At 38.9% G+C, this 15,041-nt stretch overlaps 1 protein-coding gene across 4 annotated transcripts; it reads left to right on the forward strand.

Moving 5' to 3' along the window:
* Window positions 1–3,536: 3,536 nt before the first annotated feature.
* Window positions 3,537–14,478, forward strand: LOC6564800 (myogenesis-regulating glycosidase). 4 transcript variants are annotated; one of them, XM_032737891.2, is made up of 6 exons: window positions 3,537–4,103; window positions 6,904–7,043; window positions 10,599–10,767; window positions 11,476–11,571; window positions 11,636–13,481; window positions 13,993–14,478. In XM_032737891.2, the coding sequence occupies exons 1-6, from the start codon at window positions 3,642–3,644 to the stop codon at window positions 14,127–14,129; spliced, it is 2,850 nt and encodes a 949-aa protein (XP_032593782.1). In that variant the 5' UTR covers window positions 3,537–3,641; the 3' UTR covers window positions 14,130–14,478. The 4 variants fall into 4 exon arrangements, with proteins under 4 accessions (XP_032593782.1, XP_032593783.1, XP_032593784.1 ...); XM_032737892.2 differs by having other exon boundaries at window positions 11,488–11,571; XM_032737893.2 differs by lacking the exon at window positions 3,537–4,103 and adding an exon at window positions 6,435–6,586.
* Window positions 14,479–15,041: the final 563 nt, after the last annotated feature.

The following is a 15,041-nucleotide window of genomic DNA, read 5'->3' on the forward strand; positions in this document are numbered from 1 at the left end:
GTATATATTATCGTAATGCAGTTTTATATATTATCACTCACGATTCGGTGACATATTCTAGGATATTTATTCAGAAAGCGAAGACAAGTTTGTGCCTGACTTAAAAGTTCTGTATACAGGAGGAGATAATGAACTACATTGTATGCATTCAGTAAAAAGCAGTCATTCACTAGATCGCTGCTGGGGTGGGTTAACTATCAGATGGAAGACTTCATAGTATTCGTATAACTTATAGTAGTCTAACAACTTGTTTTTGGTTTTCATGCCCAAAGAGAACGTTTCTTATTCTATAGTTGAATATTTTCCAAACATATCTTAATTAATCGTGTGAACTGAAGGCACATGCAGCTGGCACTTGTATGTATCTTATTGATTAGGGTAGAGATGAAAAGTTGTCTAGCCAGTTGCACCCACATCTTCACCTTCGCTGCAGCCCTCCAGACTCATCCGTTGTTGCTGGGATGGCTGTACACGCGACTTGCTTCGTATTTATTTGTTCAACATGTTTTGCAGCGTCAACCAAATTTGGCAAAGTTAGCAAAAGCTAGAATTAACGTTAATTAAATAAATACACAGTAATAGCCGAATGGACCATTCACTAGATATACTCGTACATAGCATATATATATATATATATAAATATATACATAGCATACATATATATATAAATATATACATATATATGTATAAACACATGTACTTTATGTACATCAAATCCACAAAAACCTTGGGCGGAAAATAGTTGGAGAAATCAGCGGGCAGAGAAAGCTGAATGTCGCGCAATCAACTGTAATCTTGGAATCTTGGAAAACAATGCAATAGGTAAAGTAATCCAAATTTGAGTATTTCATAAAGTTACTCACTAATTTAACATAAGACACAATAAACATTTTAAATGAGGTTAACTTTTAAAACAAAACGGGATATTAACAAAATTTAAGTCGCAGTATTATTAATTAATGCTTACATTTAAACGAAACCACTTGACTTTTTTTATACCCTCTGCCCGTTAAAAATGGATGAACAGGGTATAATTAAGTTGCCTAAAAGTATGCAATAGGCAGATGCTTCTCCTTGAAGTTCGTTCATTTTTGAAATTTCTTCTTCAACTTTTTTCTTGACCCCCATTTCGATTGCCCATTGCCCGACCGGCAACTGCACCTTCTTCTTCAAGTTTATTGCTTTCAGCCATTCTCACGTCTGCGCGCTGCGGAATGCGTTTCATCGATACATCGAGCTGTACTTTTTATCGAGCTGCTTCCAACTGCACTAATTTGACTTTGTCACTTTTGTGTGTGGGTGGGATCTGGTGACGCGGTATTGCTGTCTCTGTTCTATTTTATCAGCTACACCATCACACATACTCTTTTACTTGTTCACTACTTATGCTGCTTTTGCTTTTTGTAACGGTGAATTTTATTAATTTCGCAATAACTCTCAATAGAGGACACACGACCGGTTGAGCCCCCAAAATGTAGGACTGATTATGTCATGTTTAATAATAATATAATAGTTATAATATATAATATTATATTAACGAGAAATATGAGTATTGGACTTGCAACGTTATGTTCGACTTTTTAAATCAACGACTTACTTCCTCGGCGAACAACTTTAGGTACTCGGGATATTGACAATCTTAACCATATTGACGATCTTAACCTTGCGCTTCACGAACTCGACTCCCTCGTCCTGCTGTTCTTATACGACTCTTCTTCTTCCATTAATGCTATGCTGCCTTTAGATGTGTATTTCAAAAGAATATGACTACCAAGATCATAGACAAAATGCAATACAAAAACAAGAGTGAACATTTAAGTCGGGCGTAACCGACTGCGAATCAGCTGGTAGCAAAGAACAAGGTGGCTGTAGCCAAGAAATAGTAACGTTTCTTCAAAGTCTGGTAACTGTAGCTCTTAAATTATGGGAGATGTGAGATTTTGAAAATTTGGGGGTGGGAGTGGGCGTGGTCAAAAAAATGTGTTTGGTAACTGTAGCTTTTAAACTGCGGAAGATATAAGCGTGTATCGTCCAATTCCTTATCGATCATATCATTCAAATCTTTATCGATCTCTTATAGGAGTTACCAGGAACATACGCTCAAAGCTTGGTGACTCTAGCTGACAAATTGTGAAAGATATGCGCATTTCGGTATCAAAGTATACAAAATAGCTCATTTCGAACGGGTTAGGCCGAAAAGGGAATTGCAAAATCGTCCAAACACTTTATTGACAGTCCAAAGAATGTATAATTTTGGTTTTAAAAATTTCAAAAATATTTAGATGAATGAATCTTGTTGACAGTATGAAAAATAGAAAAATAATAGTTGAAAAATAAGAAAATAAATAAAAGTTGATAATAAAATACTTTTTTTTTGCAAAAGACTGTACATGTTTTGAGCTCTTGAAACCGATGCCACGACCGCCCCCATCCATTCCACCTCACTACTTCCCTATTTATGTACGTTGTCAAAAGTCACGTTAAAATTTATGTCTGCTCAGCCTGACAAGCACTTATCTCTCGGTCGATAATAAATTATGATTCTCATCACAAAAAAAATACTGTATACAGGGTATTTCCACGTCGGCCACTGACACTTTCTTATTTATTGTGGTGTAGAGAAACTCGATACTTGCTAAGACAAATAAAAGTGTGCGGCATATATTTTTTTAATTATCACAAAACGAAGACTCGAATGAGTCGACGACTGCTCGCACTTGAACTGCGTAATGCTCGAACATTTTATATACGATAGTTAAGAAACTGGTTAGATGGTGTTGATTATAGGGTATTGAGTATGGAGCGAATAAACCGTTTGACGCCTATTTCCAGTATTTGATCAATTGGTGCGATTTACTTGATGTTGATTAAACGCTTTATGGCTGCTGATAGCAAGCTAAACCCCAGACGCAAATCGAGCGAGAGGGCGAGCGAGATAATGTTAGAGTGCAATTGAGATAATGTCGCCTAATTAGGTGTACAAAAAGGGAAAGACGATCAAAAGCAAATGCGTTTCTCTTTTGTTTCAAACAACGAATTTAATTAGCTGTTTCAATAAACATGGTAAATAATAAATTGTTATGCGACACGGCGGCCCAGTTAAAAGTGATGCGTACAACGCTTCGTATGCGTAATCACTGTAAAAATCGACGATAATCGTAGGCAGCCCCAGCGAATGGAATGATAATGTAAATGGTAATGATAAGCACACACACACACACACACACATACTCACACTTAGCCAATGATTAAAGGCAAACATGCTGAGCCACAATCAACGCGACTTTTTGGCCCATAACCCCACATACCCCCCCCCCCCCACACCCCCCCCCCCACACCCCCCCCTAGCACATCCCACACCCCAGCGACCCTGCCCTCACCCAGCTGCCGCTGTCGCTGCTGCTGCTGTTGCTGCTGCTGCTCAGCTGAGCTGAGCTGTTGACGGTTTTTTTTGTGTTTTGTTTTTTTAGGGGCAGCATTTGGTTTCTCGCTTTGCCCAGCGAGTCGCAACCTGAACGCGATCGCGAGCGCACGTAACCACAAGTTGTCTGTGTGTTAATACTACTTAATGAATACCAAAATCAAACCAAAGCAAACCCATCCAAACGATCATAAGTACAAGTCGCGCTTCAGGCGAGAGTATGCCACAGCTGACGCCGACGTCAGTGCCAGTGTCGGCACCGGCACCGCTGTTGGCTGCCCAGGCGCTCAATGGGCAGGCGCAGGCGTTGCCCTATGCGGATGAGGTCTTGGATCAGGATCAGGACCAGCACCTGCATCATGTCGATGAGGAGCAGGTTCAGCTACTGGCGTCTGTAGGCCAACGCAAGCCATCGCTGGGCCAGCGTCGCAATATGGAGCTGCCACATCTGTTTGTGGTTAAAGAGCTGCCCGATGAGCTGGAAATTTCGTCACTCAACTCAGATACGGCTACGCCGCCAGTGTCACAACAAGATGGAGAAAGAGAACGGGATCGAGATCATTTTAGTCACGGCCTGAGACGCAATTCCATATCGCTGCCGATGGGTATCAATTCGTTGGATTTGGAGGCGCTGCGCCTGCGGCATCAGATGCAGGCGCAGGAGGCGCTACACGAAGAGAGCGTAAGTAGCAAAAAATGGAAAGGTGAAGGGGTAGCAAAGGTAGCATTTTAATTCTCGCATTTTTAAAGACACAATTTCAAGTCGAAACGGAAACGAGTTTTGCACTCTAAAAAAGCAAAAAACAAACAAAAAAACACACACACAAAAACCAAATAAATAACAATAAAATGCTCATTAGTTGAGCTGCTATCTCTACATTGCTAATGTTTGTGTGTGTGCTGAGATAATTATCCGCTTGTTAAATTTCAGTTAATATTTTACTTGAAATCCATCAAATATTTGACAAAGCAGCTAATTAAAATCCTATACAAGTGAAAAGCGTTTTCAGCCAAAATCGTATCGATTGCAAACAAAAAAAAACTCACCTCATTTAATACATAGCATTTGAGCATCGCAACGACATCATCAACGCTAACACCTTCGATCTATACTAATATGATTATTGCTGTTCTCAGCTCTGTCATTTTTGTTTGTTTGCCTTTTCAATTTTATTGCTTGTGTTTACACTTTGAATATAATTAATGTGAATTGTAAATAGTCAGTCGGCGACTGTTGAATCTAAAAGGCTGTACGACAGCCCAGTAATTTTCACCTACCAAATGAAGATTTTGTTTGTTTACCAATTTTAATTTAAAATTCGTATAAACAACATTGATCGATCTATTGAAATGTTATAAAACATTGATTTGACAGAGATCGAAAAATAACAGCAACTTAAATTATAATAATATATTTATAATAAATTGTTGGACATTAGTTGGGAATATAGCTCGGCACAAAAGATAATGCTTTCATTTTTGAGAACATTTATTAAAATTATTTTATTACTCGACACGTTTTCCTAAAATGATTCAGCCTAAAAGTATGTAATGATTTTTTCATTTTATATTATGCCTAAGCAAACTGCAATAGATATTTGAATAGCTGATTATATTTATAAGCAAACAGAAAATCTTAAATCTGACCAATATTTGCTGGATCGGCAAAGGGTTATTTTATGAGTCTAGGCTCATAAAAATAGTGCGAGCGAAATCTAAAAGTTTTATTAAAAGAGTAAAATAATTGTAAAAACCAATTAGATGAGAGCTGGGTATTTCGATTTAGATGTTAACAGCAAATTTGGGGCTCAAATCGTCTCCATCAATGAGGGACAAATTGATTTATGAGTGGCAGTGAAAATCGATAGACCATAATTTATGGGAACTTGTTAAGATTAAATGGTAAAACTTGTCGGTCATAATTAGTGTAGAGCCCACTGAACTGATTAATTTATGGATCTGAGTTCATAGCAATTTCCCGGCACATAACAAAATCAAAGTTCCATTCGACAGTTGCCTTTTTGCTTGCAGCGAGAGTGTTTCAGTAAGTATCGACAATGTGTCGATGTAGAAACTAAACAAAATGTTCTTTAGCCTTTTAAATGACTAAGCAGCGAGATTGGGGTTATTCAAATCACTCTTAAATTATGTTTAGTAAATCCCATAACAAGCATTTTGAATTATTTGAATTCCAAATATTCTTTTAAAACACATTTGACCTGTTTTGCAGATAGTGTGAATGCTAATCGCCGGAATACATACATAAAATATACGATGACAAACTGAGATAGTCAACAATATATAACTAAGAATACATTATTGACGCAAGTAAAACATATATATGCTTAGATTGAGACCGAATGTTTCACAATGAATAATTTTAGTTTGAGCTTTTTTTTCCTTTTCCTAAATTCTCATTTTCAATCTCCGTTTTACGAAGACATTTTCGATTTGAGATTATAACTTATAATTTTGGGGCTTCAATTTCTAATTTAATGTTTTCCACTTAAGAATTTTTGAAAAAAGATTCGCCATTTGATTTTTGGAACGCAAGATATATCAATTATTTTAAGATTAAAGATTGTTTAGGCTTGAACGCAACAATTGTATATTGAACGACAATTTACATTGAGTCACCCTATTTCACTCTAACTATTATACTTATCGAGCCACTCTCGACTTGCATACAAATATGTAGAAATGTATGTGAACGAGCGACGTCGCAAAAGTCTCAATGAAATTGTGAGAAATGCGAAGCCGAAGCGTCGTAATTAATCACTCAGAACCGAGTACTTGTGATCGCTCTGAAGCGCGACGAGCGATTAAACAAACACACACAGACACACACACACAGACACACACACACACCTAACAATATACACACACTGACACATAGAGAGAGTACACTCCCACAGATAGTGGATTCAAGCAAAGCCGTCGTCATTTTTAATACAATATTCGAGCAATTATCAAGCAGCCGCCAAAGTTAGCAGTCGAGAACCGAGTTCTGGGATTCTCGTATCTCAGATCTGTTAGCGTTCGACACTTGGCCGCAATTGTCTCGCACAGCTCCTGACAATGAGCTCCACACCGAGCAGCGTGCAGCCAAAGCTGGAGCAGCATGAAGCGCTACAGGACGAGGCACAACAGCTAACTGAGGTCAAGGCAGGTACTAACTAAGTACAAGTACAAGTGCGAGTGGAAGTTTGAGCTTGAGTTGGAGTTTGAGTGTGAGTTTCGGGCCGATCGCTGTGATTTGAACTGATCAATATTGGTTAACGGTCTGCCCAAAACCAGTTACAGCTGCACGCACTGGCAGACAGGAATCGAAATACGCCTCTTATAAAAATATATATACGCATTTGCAAAGTGCAAATTACAAATTACACATTGCGCATACGCCGCGTTTGCGCTTATTTCGTACCCAATTGGAAATTAATTAAATGCATGCATTGTCGTTGCAAATAACATTATATTTACAGTTTATTGCCTCCGCCTCCAGTGTGGGCACACCCACAACGATTGTGGTAACTCCCAGTGATGCAAATGATTCGAACCACAAGCAGGAGGACGATGACAGCAGCAGCGATGAATTCGGAAATATCAAGAAACCCGTCTACAAGTGAGTTATGCATTTCCAACCCATGCCATACCAATTTCCATAAATATTTCCACTAGTTGTGGTATTTTCTATTTCTATCATCTCAGTGCATATGTTTTTTTCAATATCATTTCGCATATCAGTGTTAAAAAGCCATAGCTCTGAACGCTGTCAGAAGCTAAGCCATGAAGTGCTCGTATTCTTTTTTTTCTGTGTAGATTCTGTAAATAAGTTCAAGTTAAGTGAATCAACCAAGTCAACTTTAAAGTGGAATTATGAATGTATATATATACCTAACTGCAACCTAATAGATACTTTTACGTTAAAGAGTCCATATTACTTTTAATTATTATTTTTGAAATACCTACCAGCAATTTTAGTTAGAATTAGAATGGCAAACATACTATTGGTAACTTGAGGACACATATTTAGTGCATTTCTTAGCAAAAAACTCTTAGTAGATGCTTACATTTTGTATGAAGCCAAATAAATCTGAGCCTTGCACGGGGTTCGTGTCGGGTTCGCATCAAACACAGCATACACAGATTGCATACCCTGTGAATTTTTGAGTGTCTGGCACTCACCACTTAACTCAGTGTCGCAGCACGTGATCGTTGTTGCAGTATAGCAGGTCAAAGGTCTGCCAGCAATTAAGTTAATTAATTTGGATCAATTGTTGAAGTACATTAACGACACGTCACTTGCCAGCCAGCCAGCCAGCCATTTAATAGTGGCTTAGGGAATGCGGAATGGTGAATGGGGAACGGAACAGGGAACGAAGGGAATGCTGGAAGTGCCTTTCTCAGCATTCCGGCTCCTAAAGCAAGTCCAAATTGTTGGCTTTGCACTTAAAATGATATTACACGAAGGTTCTGTTTCAGTAAGGAACGAACTGTGTGCAGTGATTGTCTCAAAAGTCATTGTTCGATTTTGACGAATATTGTTATTTATAAACTTGTAAATGACTTCAGTTATTTTTTTTTACCAAATTAACGTGTCGAGCTAATTTTACATGATTGGGATAAGCTGTAATTAAATGTGAAACATGTGAGAGCTGTCAAATGGACGATAATTAAATGATGTACGAGAACAAACATATTAAATTCGCTACCTGTAGCATTTTAGAAAATTTGCATAAAACACAAAGGACAGTCAGAATCTGGGGAAGTATAAATAAATTAAATATATTTGTCTAACTTCACGATGCCCTGTTTATATACATATTAATTTGGTAGCTGTAGCCCTAAGAACCTTCTTAAGAATACGATTCGAATTAAGAAGATTGAAGGCAGTTATCGATAAATTAAAAGAAAACTAATCTGCGTCCATTAAATTAATTGCTTCACGACTTCACGATACACTTTATACATAAACATTAAATGTGCACTGTATAGCTCTCAAAACCTTTAAAAAAAAAATACGATAAAAACTATGTCGATGTGTTTTATCGATTGTAAAGAATTATTGTTGAAAATCTCAAATTTATTTCCATAATAATAAATATTTTTATTTTTAAGAGGAAGCAGTTTAAGTTCTTAATATCGAATAGCAGACTTAAGGGTTAAATGCAGTTACGGCATCAAATGCACATATAATCTTAACTGAATAAATTATTTATAACAAGTAAGAATGCCATAGTCGAGTGAGCTCGACTACAAGATACCCTAAACCCAGCATTTAACAGGTATTATTATAGTTTAATTGGCAGGGTATGGAATCATTACACTACAAACTCACTGCACGCATTTAAGCACAATAAGTTATCCACACAGAGAGCTTTTGCTGTGCAGTCGCTGCACTTGTGCGCGGAGGAGGGTGGTGAAAGTGCAAAAGCTCAAAAAGTAAAGCTTTCGTTGTGTGTCGACAACCGTAAGCAAAACATAGCGTGTGTGGCTGTGTATGAGTAATTTTGCCGTTAAATAGAATTAATATCTCTGTGTGTGTAATGGCGTAGGTGGCAGATGGCAGACGGCAGATGGCAGATGGGAGCAGGGGGCTGAGACGAGACACAAGCAAATACCCCAAGTTTATGATAAGTAAATCAAAAGGCACAAATCATGACGACGACGACGACGACGACGACGAGAACAGTTGTTGTAGTTGTTGTTCATGAAAACGTTGTTGATTGCAACAGCAGTGAATGAGTATATGTATATATATTAGTGTATATAAATACATATATGTATATATATATATATATATATATATTTATATATATAGATATAGAGATAAAAATCAGCAGAGGCGAGCAATTCAAGACATTTTTGTAAATCTGCTGATGCTGATGCTGATGACTGTAGCTGTGTATCTGTATCTTAAAGTCGCACTAGCTGCTCAGTTGATAGTTGCGATTAGGCGTGATAACACGAACGCGAATAAGTCAGTCTGTTTCGCCGCACAGCCAGCTACAACGCTATATATAGCAATTAGATATTGGATCAGGTAATCAGGTTGGGCTTGCATATATATTTCAAATAATGTTTGTATTTATGTATCTCAATGTGTGTCCAAGTAGCTCCAGCTCTTAAAAGGCACTTTACTTATTTCGTGCCGATATAAAATGTACTTTTCGCCAGAAATCACAAAATTTAATACGATATTATGTATAAATATAAATAAATTGATGTGAATTAGAACAATCATAATGTACTATGTATTTTTATCAATTACGCGACTTACGACAGATAAGGTAATTCATGAAATGGATCACACTATTCGCCACACAAGTCACCTCTATCACCCTTCCTACTTCCTATCCACAACCGAGTTTCTCGTTGAATGAATTGTGTTTTTGGCCTTCGAATTTGGCCAGATAAGTAGCAGCGATAAAGGCGGCTCTTAATTCTCGCTAATCTAACTCTTAATCAGAGTGTGTGCGAAACTGACACCTGACAACAAATGCCATTAAGACGAATGCATAAACAATTCTATTCTTGTATATAGAGTTGTACTTTCGGACATTGTTAAAAATATATATATAATACAGACTATATATACTCATATAAGTATGTATTAGAAAAATAAAGCTATGTTTCTTTTCATATAATATAATATCTAGAGATTTAAAGACATCAATAATATAATCCACAAAAAACTGTTGCAAGTCATTCATTTATCTAAATTGTTGGTAAATTTTGGTATAAGTGCATATATATATACATAAGTCAATCTATAATAACTAAAAGTTCGAAACTAATTTATTGTACTTACGCAATTCTATATTGCCAATAGTATTTCATTGTCATTATCAACATTTCCAGATTTACTGATAATTTAGCGACGCTAGACATTTCAGACAGTTCGCAATAAGATAAGAGCATAGACAAAAGCCTGTCATATTCGTCATAAAAAATAATTGTTTTCGTTTTTTTTTTTTTTTTAACTAAAAGTTAACGAATAATTTATAATCGAAGCCATAAATACAATGTGACAAGTGAAATTAACTTGGTCACATTCACTATCAGCGATCAGCGGTCGTAAATATTGAGTCACATTCAATCACATAGCTTTGTGTACATTCGTTAATATGTAGGACACTCGAACTTAAACTTGATTTGTTGTTGTTGATCGTGACAGGGATCGCTTTCGAAGTCGGAGACGCGCCTCAATTGCCCCGCTGCCCGCCCTGCGACTCAACAGCAAGGAGATGTTGGCCAGCGATTTTGACACGCACAGCTTGGCCAGCAATCAGGCCTCGATCACCAGCGTCAACTCTTTGGCCAGTCTGTTGCGTGAAAAGATGCAGGTGAGAGAGATAGATACATAGAGGGAGAGAGAGATGGAGATATATAAAGAGAGAGAGAGGGAGTGGGATGGACTGATATGTTGAGAAAAGAAAAGAAAAAGGAACTGCGAACTCAATAAATGGGAGGATAGAGAGAGAGGAAGAGAGAGATAGGCATCGAGATAGAGAGAGAGAGGGATAGGTTGAGAAAAGAAAGGAAATCGCAGCTGAGAACCCAATAAATTGAAGGATTGATTAGAAGTTTAAGAATAGTGTAAAAGAACAGAGGAATCTTAAAAAAGGAAAACTGTTACCAAAAAAAAAGTAAAGTGAAGAGAAAAGCGAAATAAAAGATAAAGAAAAGTGACGAAGAAAATAAATTATGATTAAATTAAAAGGGGAATACAAACAGAAAAAAGGATAATAGAAGAATAGAGATGATAATCGAAGATATGGGAAAAGAAAAGATTGATTAAATTGCCAGGTAAAATAAAGTCAAAAAGTGATGAAGGTATTTAGAGCAAAGGGAAGAAAGCGCCGTAAACTGGATGGGGAAAAGTTTAATTAAGTACAGAAAGATACAGAAAAACCAAAAGAGTTTTTACACAGCTAGATCATTATTCATTATAAATGGGAGTTGATATAGTGTTTATTGGAATATGTAGGAATAGAGTAGCTGCAGCCAAAGAATGTTTGTGTGCATTTATTAATAGGTGCCTGTTTTAACAGGCCTTTCCACAGATGATACGCAAAAAGAAGCGCGAGACGAAGGACTACAAGATAAAAATCTTTGTGATCCTGATGTTCTTCATCATCATCTTTCTGGCAAGTTGTGCAATTTACCAATTCAATCGAAATGAACTTAACGAATTAAGATTTCTGGTCGCAGATTGGCTACGCGTACGTTGCATACCATCATCAGGTGCTGACCAAGAGCTATTTCCAGAAGATCAAGTTCAACTCAAAGGATCGCATCTTTCGCATATTGAGCCACGAGGACAAGGAGGTGATATCTGGCCATTTGGGCGTAACACTCGGTAGCGATACGGCGCCCTTCCACTGCCTCGAGGATCATCGGCGCAGCGATGGCAGCGTCTGCATCGAGTGGAATGGAATCGCCCGCCTGCACATGAACTTCGAGGATAAACAGGTGTTCCGGTGCTATACGTTGCAGTGGCAGGCCCTCACTCCTGGCCTGCTGCCGACAGATTGCTATGAGCTGAAGCGGGATAATGGACTGTGGTTTGGCGGTGGCATTACCAAGGGTCAGGAGTGGTCCCTCAGCTATGCCAACTTTGACTTTATGCCGTATGCCAGCGGCGATAGCAAGGTGCATCAGTTTGGTAATGGGGTGAAGCGATATTTCATCAACTCCATTGGCGTTGCGATGCAGGTTAGCGAGCGTACGCCGCTCCAGCTGAGCATCAATCGGACAGAGAACCAGTTCTGTCTGCGGGCAGCCAACGATGATTTCACATTTGTCAATCGCTTGACGCCGTTGCCTCAGCTCGATTATCGGATATGCACGACGGAGGATATGCGCAGCTTGCACATGCTAATGACACAGCAGAGCCTTTGGGATGGACTGACCGAGCAGGATATTGGGGAGCTGCACTCGTTGCTGGAGGAGCCAGTGTGGCAGATGCCACATCAGGCGCAACGGGATGCCCTCAACGAGACCATTATTTGTGATTACTCGGAGAATGCGATTGCCATCGGTCTGGGCCACATTGTCATCAATGAGTTCTGGCAGGAGAATATTGGCGATTTCACAGTGGATCGCGCACGCTTTCCAACGCTCAAGGACACCATCGATGTGCTGCATCGGCGCGGCTTTAAGGTCGTCTTCACCATTCAGCCGTTCATCAGCACGGATAGTGCAAACTTTAAGGATGCCGTTGAACGCAAGCTGCTCATCTATGAGCGCTACTCGGAGCGCAGCATTCCCGCCCTGACCCGCTATAAGAGCAGCTCCAGCGCCGGCGTTTTGGACATCACCAATAATGCATCTGTGCCGTGGCTGCTGGAAAAACTGCAGCGTCTGAAGGATGAGTATGGTGTGAAGAGTTTCTATTTAGATCTGGGCACCGGTTACAATCTACCGCATTACTATCAGTGCCGCAAACCGCTGGACAATCCGGACATGTACGCCCGCATGCTGACCAGCAGCCTGGAGAGCGCCGGTTTGATGGCCGTTTCGACGGCAAGCGTTGTGCCAAGGCCGCCAACATTTCTGAGCACACCGCCGGCAAACGCAACGTGGGAGGGATTGAGGGATACGCTGGCCGCAGTGCTCAACTATGGCGTCATTGGTTATCCATTTGTGCTGCCTGGCGCCATTGGTGGCGACTATCTGCTCGAGCGTCCGCTCACCAAAATGGTTTCATTCTATTCACTGGAACAGCCACCGCTGCCCGATGCAGAGCTCTTCATACGCTGGCTACAGTTGGCCACATTCCTGCCAGCGATGCAGTTCAGTCATCTGCCGGATGAGTATCACAGCGAGCTGGTCACTCGTGTTGCCCAAGAGCTGAAGGAGGTGCGCCAGACGGTGGTCATAGCGCTGCTCAAGAAATATCTAAGTCCATCGATGAACGAGGGCTTGCCTCTGGTGCGTCCGCTCTGGATGCTCGATCCCCATGATCCCGCCTGTCTCATTGTCAGCGATGAATTCTCTGTCGGCGAGGAGCTCATTGTTGCGCCAATTCTAGATGCGGGTCGCGAAGAGCGTGAAGGTAAGTCCACCAGGCGCACCCGGCGCTATCTGTACAATCTAATCCAAAACGAAATGTTGAGAAACTTTTTTCGCCTTTCGTTTGTTTTTTGTTATTTCTGCCTGACCCCATAGAGTATATATATATTCTTGGTCATCAACTGATGATCCGATCTAGCCGTGTCCGCCTGCCTGTCTGTCTGCCTGTCTGTCTGCCTGTCTGTCTGTCTGCCTGTCTGTCTGTCTGTCTGTCTGCCTGTCTGTCTGTCTGTCTGTCTGAGCTCAGCGATGTATCCCAATGTGTCCCAACTACCCCCTGCAGTTATCCTTGTTTTGGTTATAAGTTTCACATGCATGCATGAGGAAATTAAGAAATGTTTTTCTTTTTTAATTATGCAGAAAGTTTCGTTCATTCGTGTTGGAAAAAACACACACTTTTTTAAACTTGAATGATTTTCATATGGTTATTTTTTTGTAATTTGAAAAAAATCAGAAGGATCCCATTTGACATGTTTACTCATATTTGTTTGCAGTTTACCTGCCGCAGGGCGTATGGAAGGACGGCATCGATGGCTCCCTGCGCAAGGGCAGCCGGTGGATGCACGGATATCGTGTGCCCAAGGATAAGATCGCTTACTTTCGCAAAATGCCGGACAACACGCGCTTCTAAGAGAATGCATATGTGATTTACCAACTATTCCTTACTTCCAGTTGCAGCTCCAGTTGACTCATCTATATTCATTTTATATATTATTATTATTACTTGTTTATCTCATCATAGATAATACCACCCACATTCCATAACAAACATAAGTTGCCTATATTTTAGGCTTAGTTTTCTAGTATTATTATTTTTTTTTGTTTTTTTTTTGTCAAGTTTATTTAAGTGCATTCTGTGATGCTCGGCATTGCATTAGTTACGTAATCGTTGTTAACTATATACATATATATATATGTATCTAAAAATGAATCATCAAAGATAAAAATGTATTGAAATACTGATTATTAAATCGATGTACTTTAATTTTTGAAAGAACGTTGGGATATTCTCGAATATTATCAAACCAAAATCAGGCGAAGCTTATAAGTAGCTCTACAAAGAGCAATGTGCGTCGCAAGAGCCCTTTTTGAAATATTCGACAAGTTAGACTTTAGTCATATATATATATATATATATATATATATATATATATATATATATATATATATATATATATATATGATAATTCTTGACAGTTTGAAGTAGCTACAAAAATGCCTCATATGTGACGAAATGAGAACAACGAACAAAAAGGCAATCCGTACACTACTAATAGATCGATTATTTATTAAACAAAACTGATGAGCATAACACAGTTCTACATTCCTTAGAGGACTTGCATTTTATGGACCTCTGTCTTCACATAGGACAAGCAGTTATATAATTTATAAATGGAGAGCATAAAATGTTGAGTATAACATTCAAAGAGTCGTTGTGAGTACAGTTAAGTATATCATGGAAGAAAAAAATATTGTATATATATATAAATATATGTTGTTGTATATATATATATATATATATTGCTTTGTTGTTAAATTTTTT

This window comes from Drosophila grimshawi, unplaced genomic scaffold (genome assembly GCF_018153295.1).
Source record: "Drosophila grimshawi isolate 15287-2541.00 unplaced genomic scaffold, ASM1815329v1 contig_848, whole genome shotgun sequence".
Taxonomy (NCBI): domain Eukaryota; kingdom Metazoa; phylum Arthropoda; class Insecta; order Diptera; family Drosophilidae; genus Drosophila; species Drosophila grimshawi.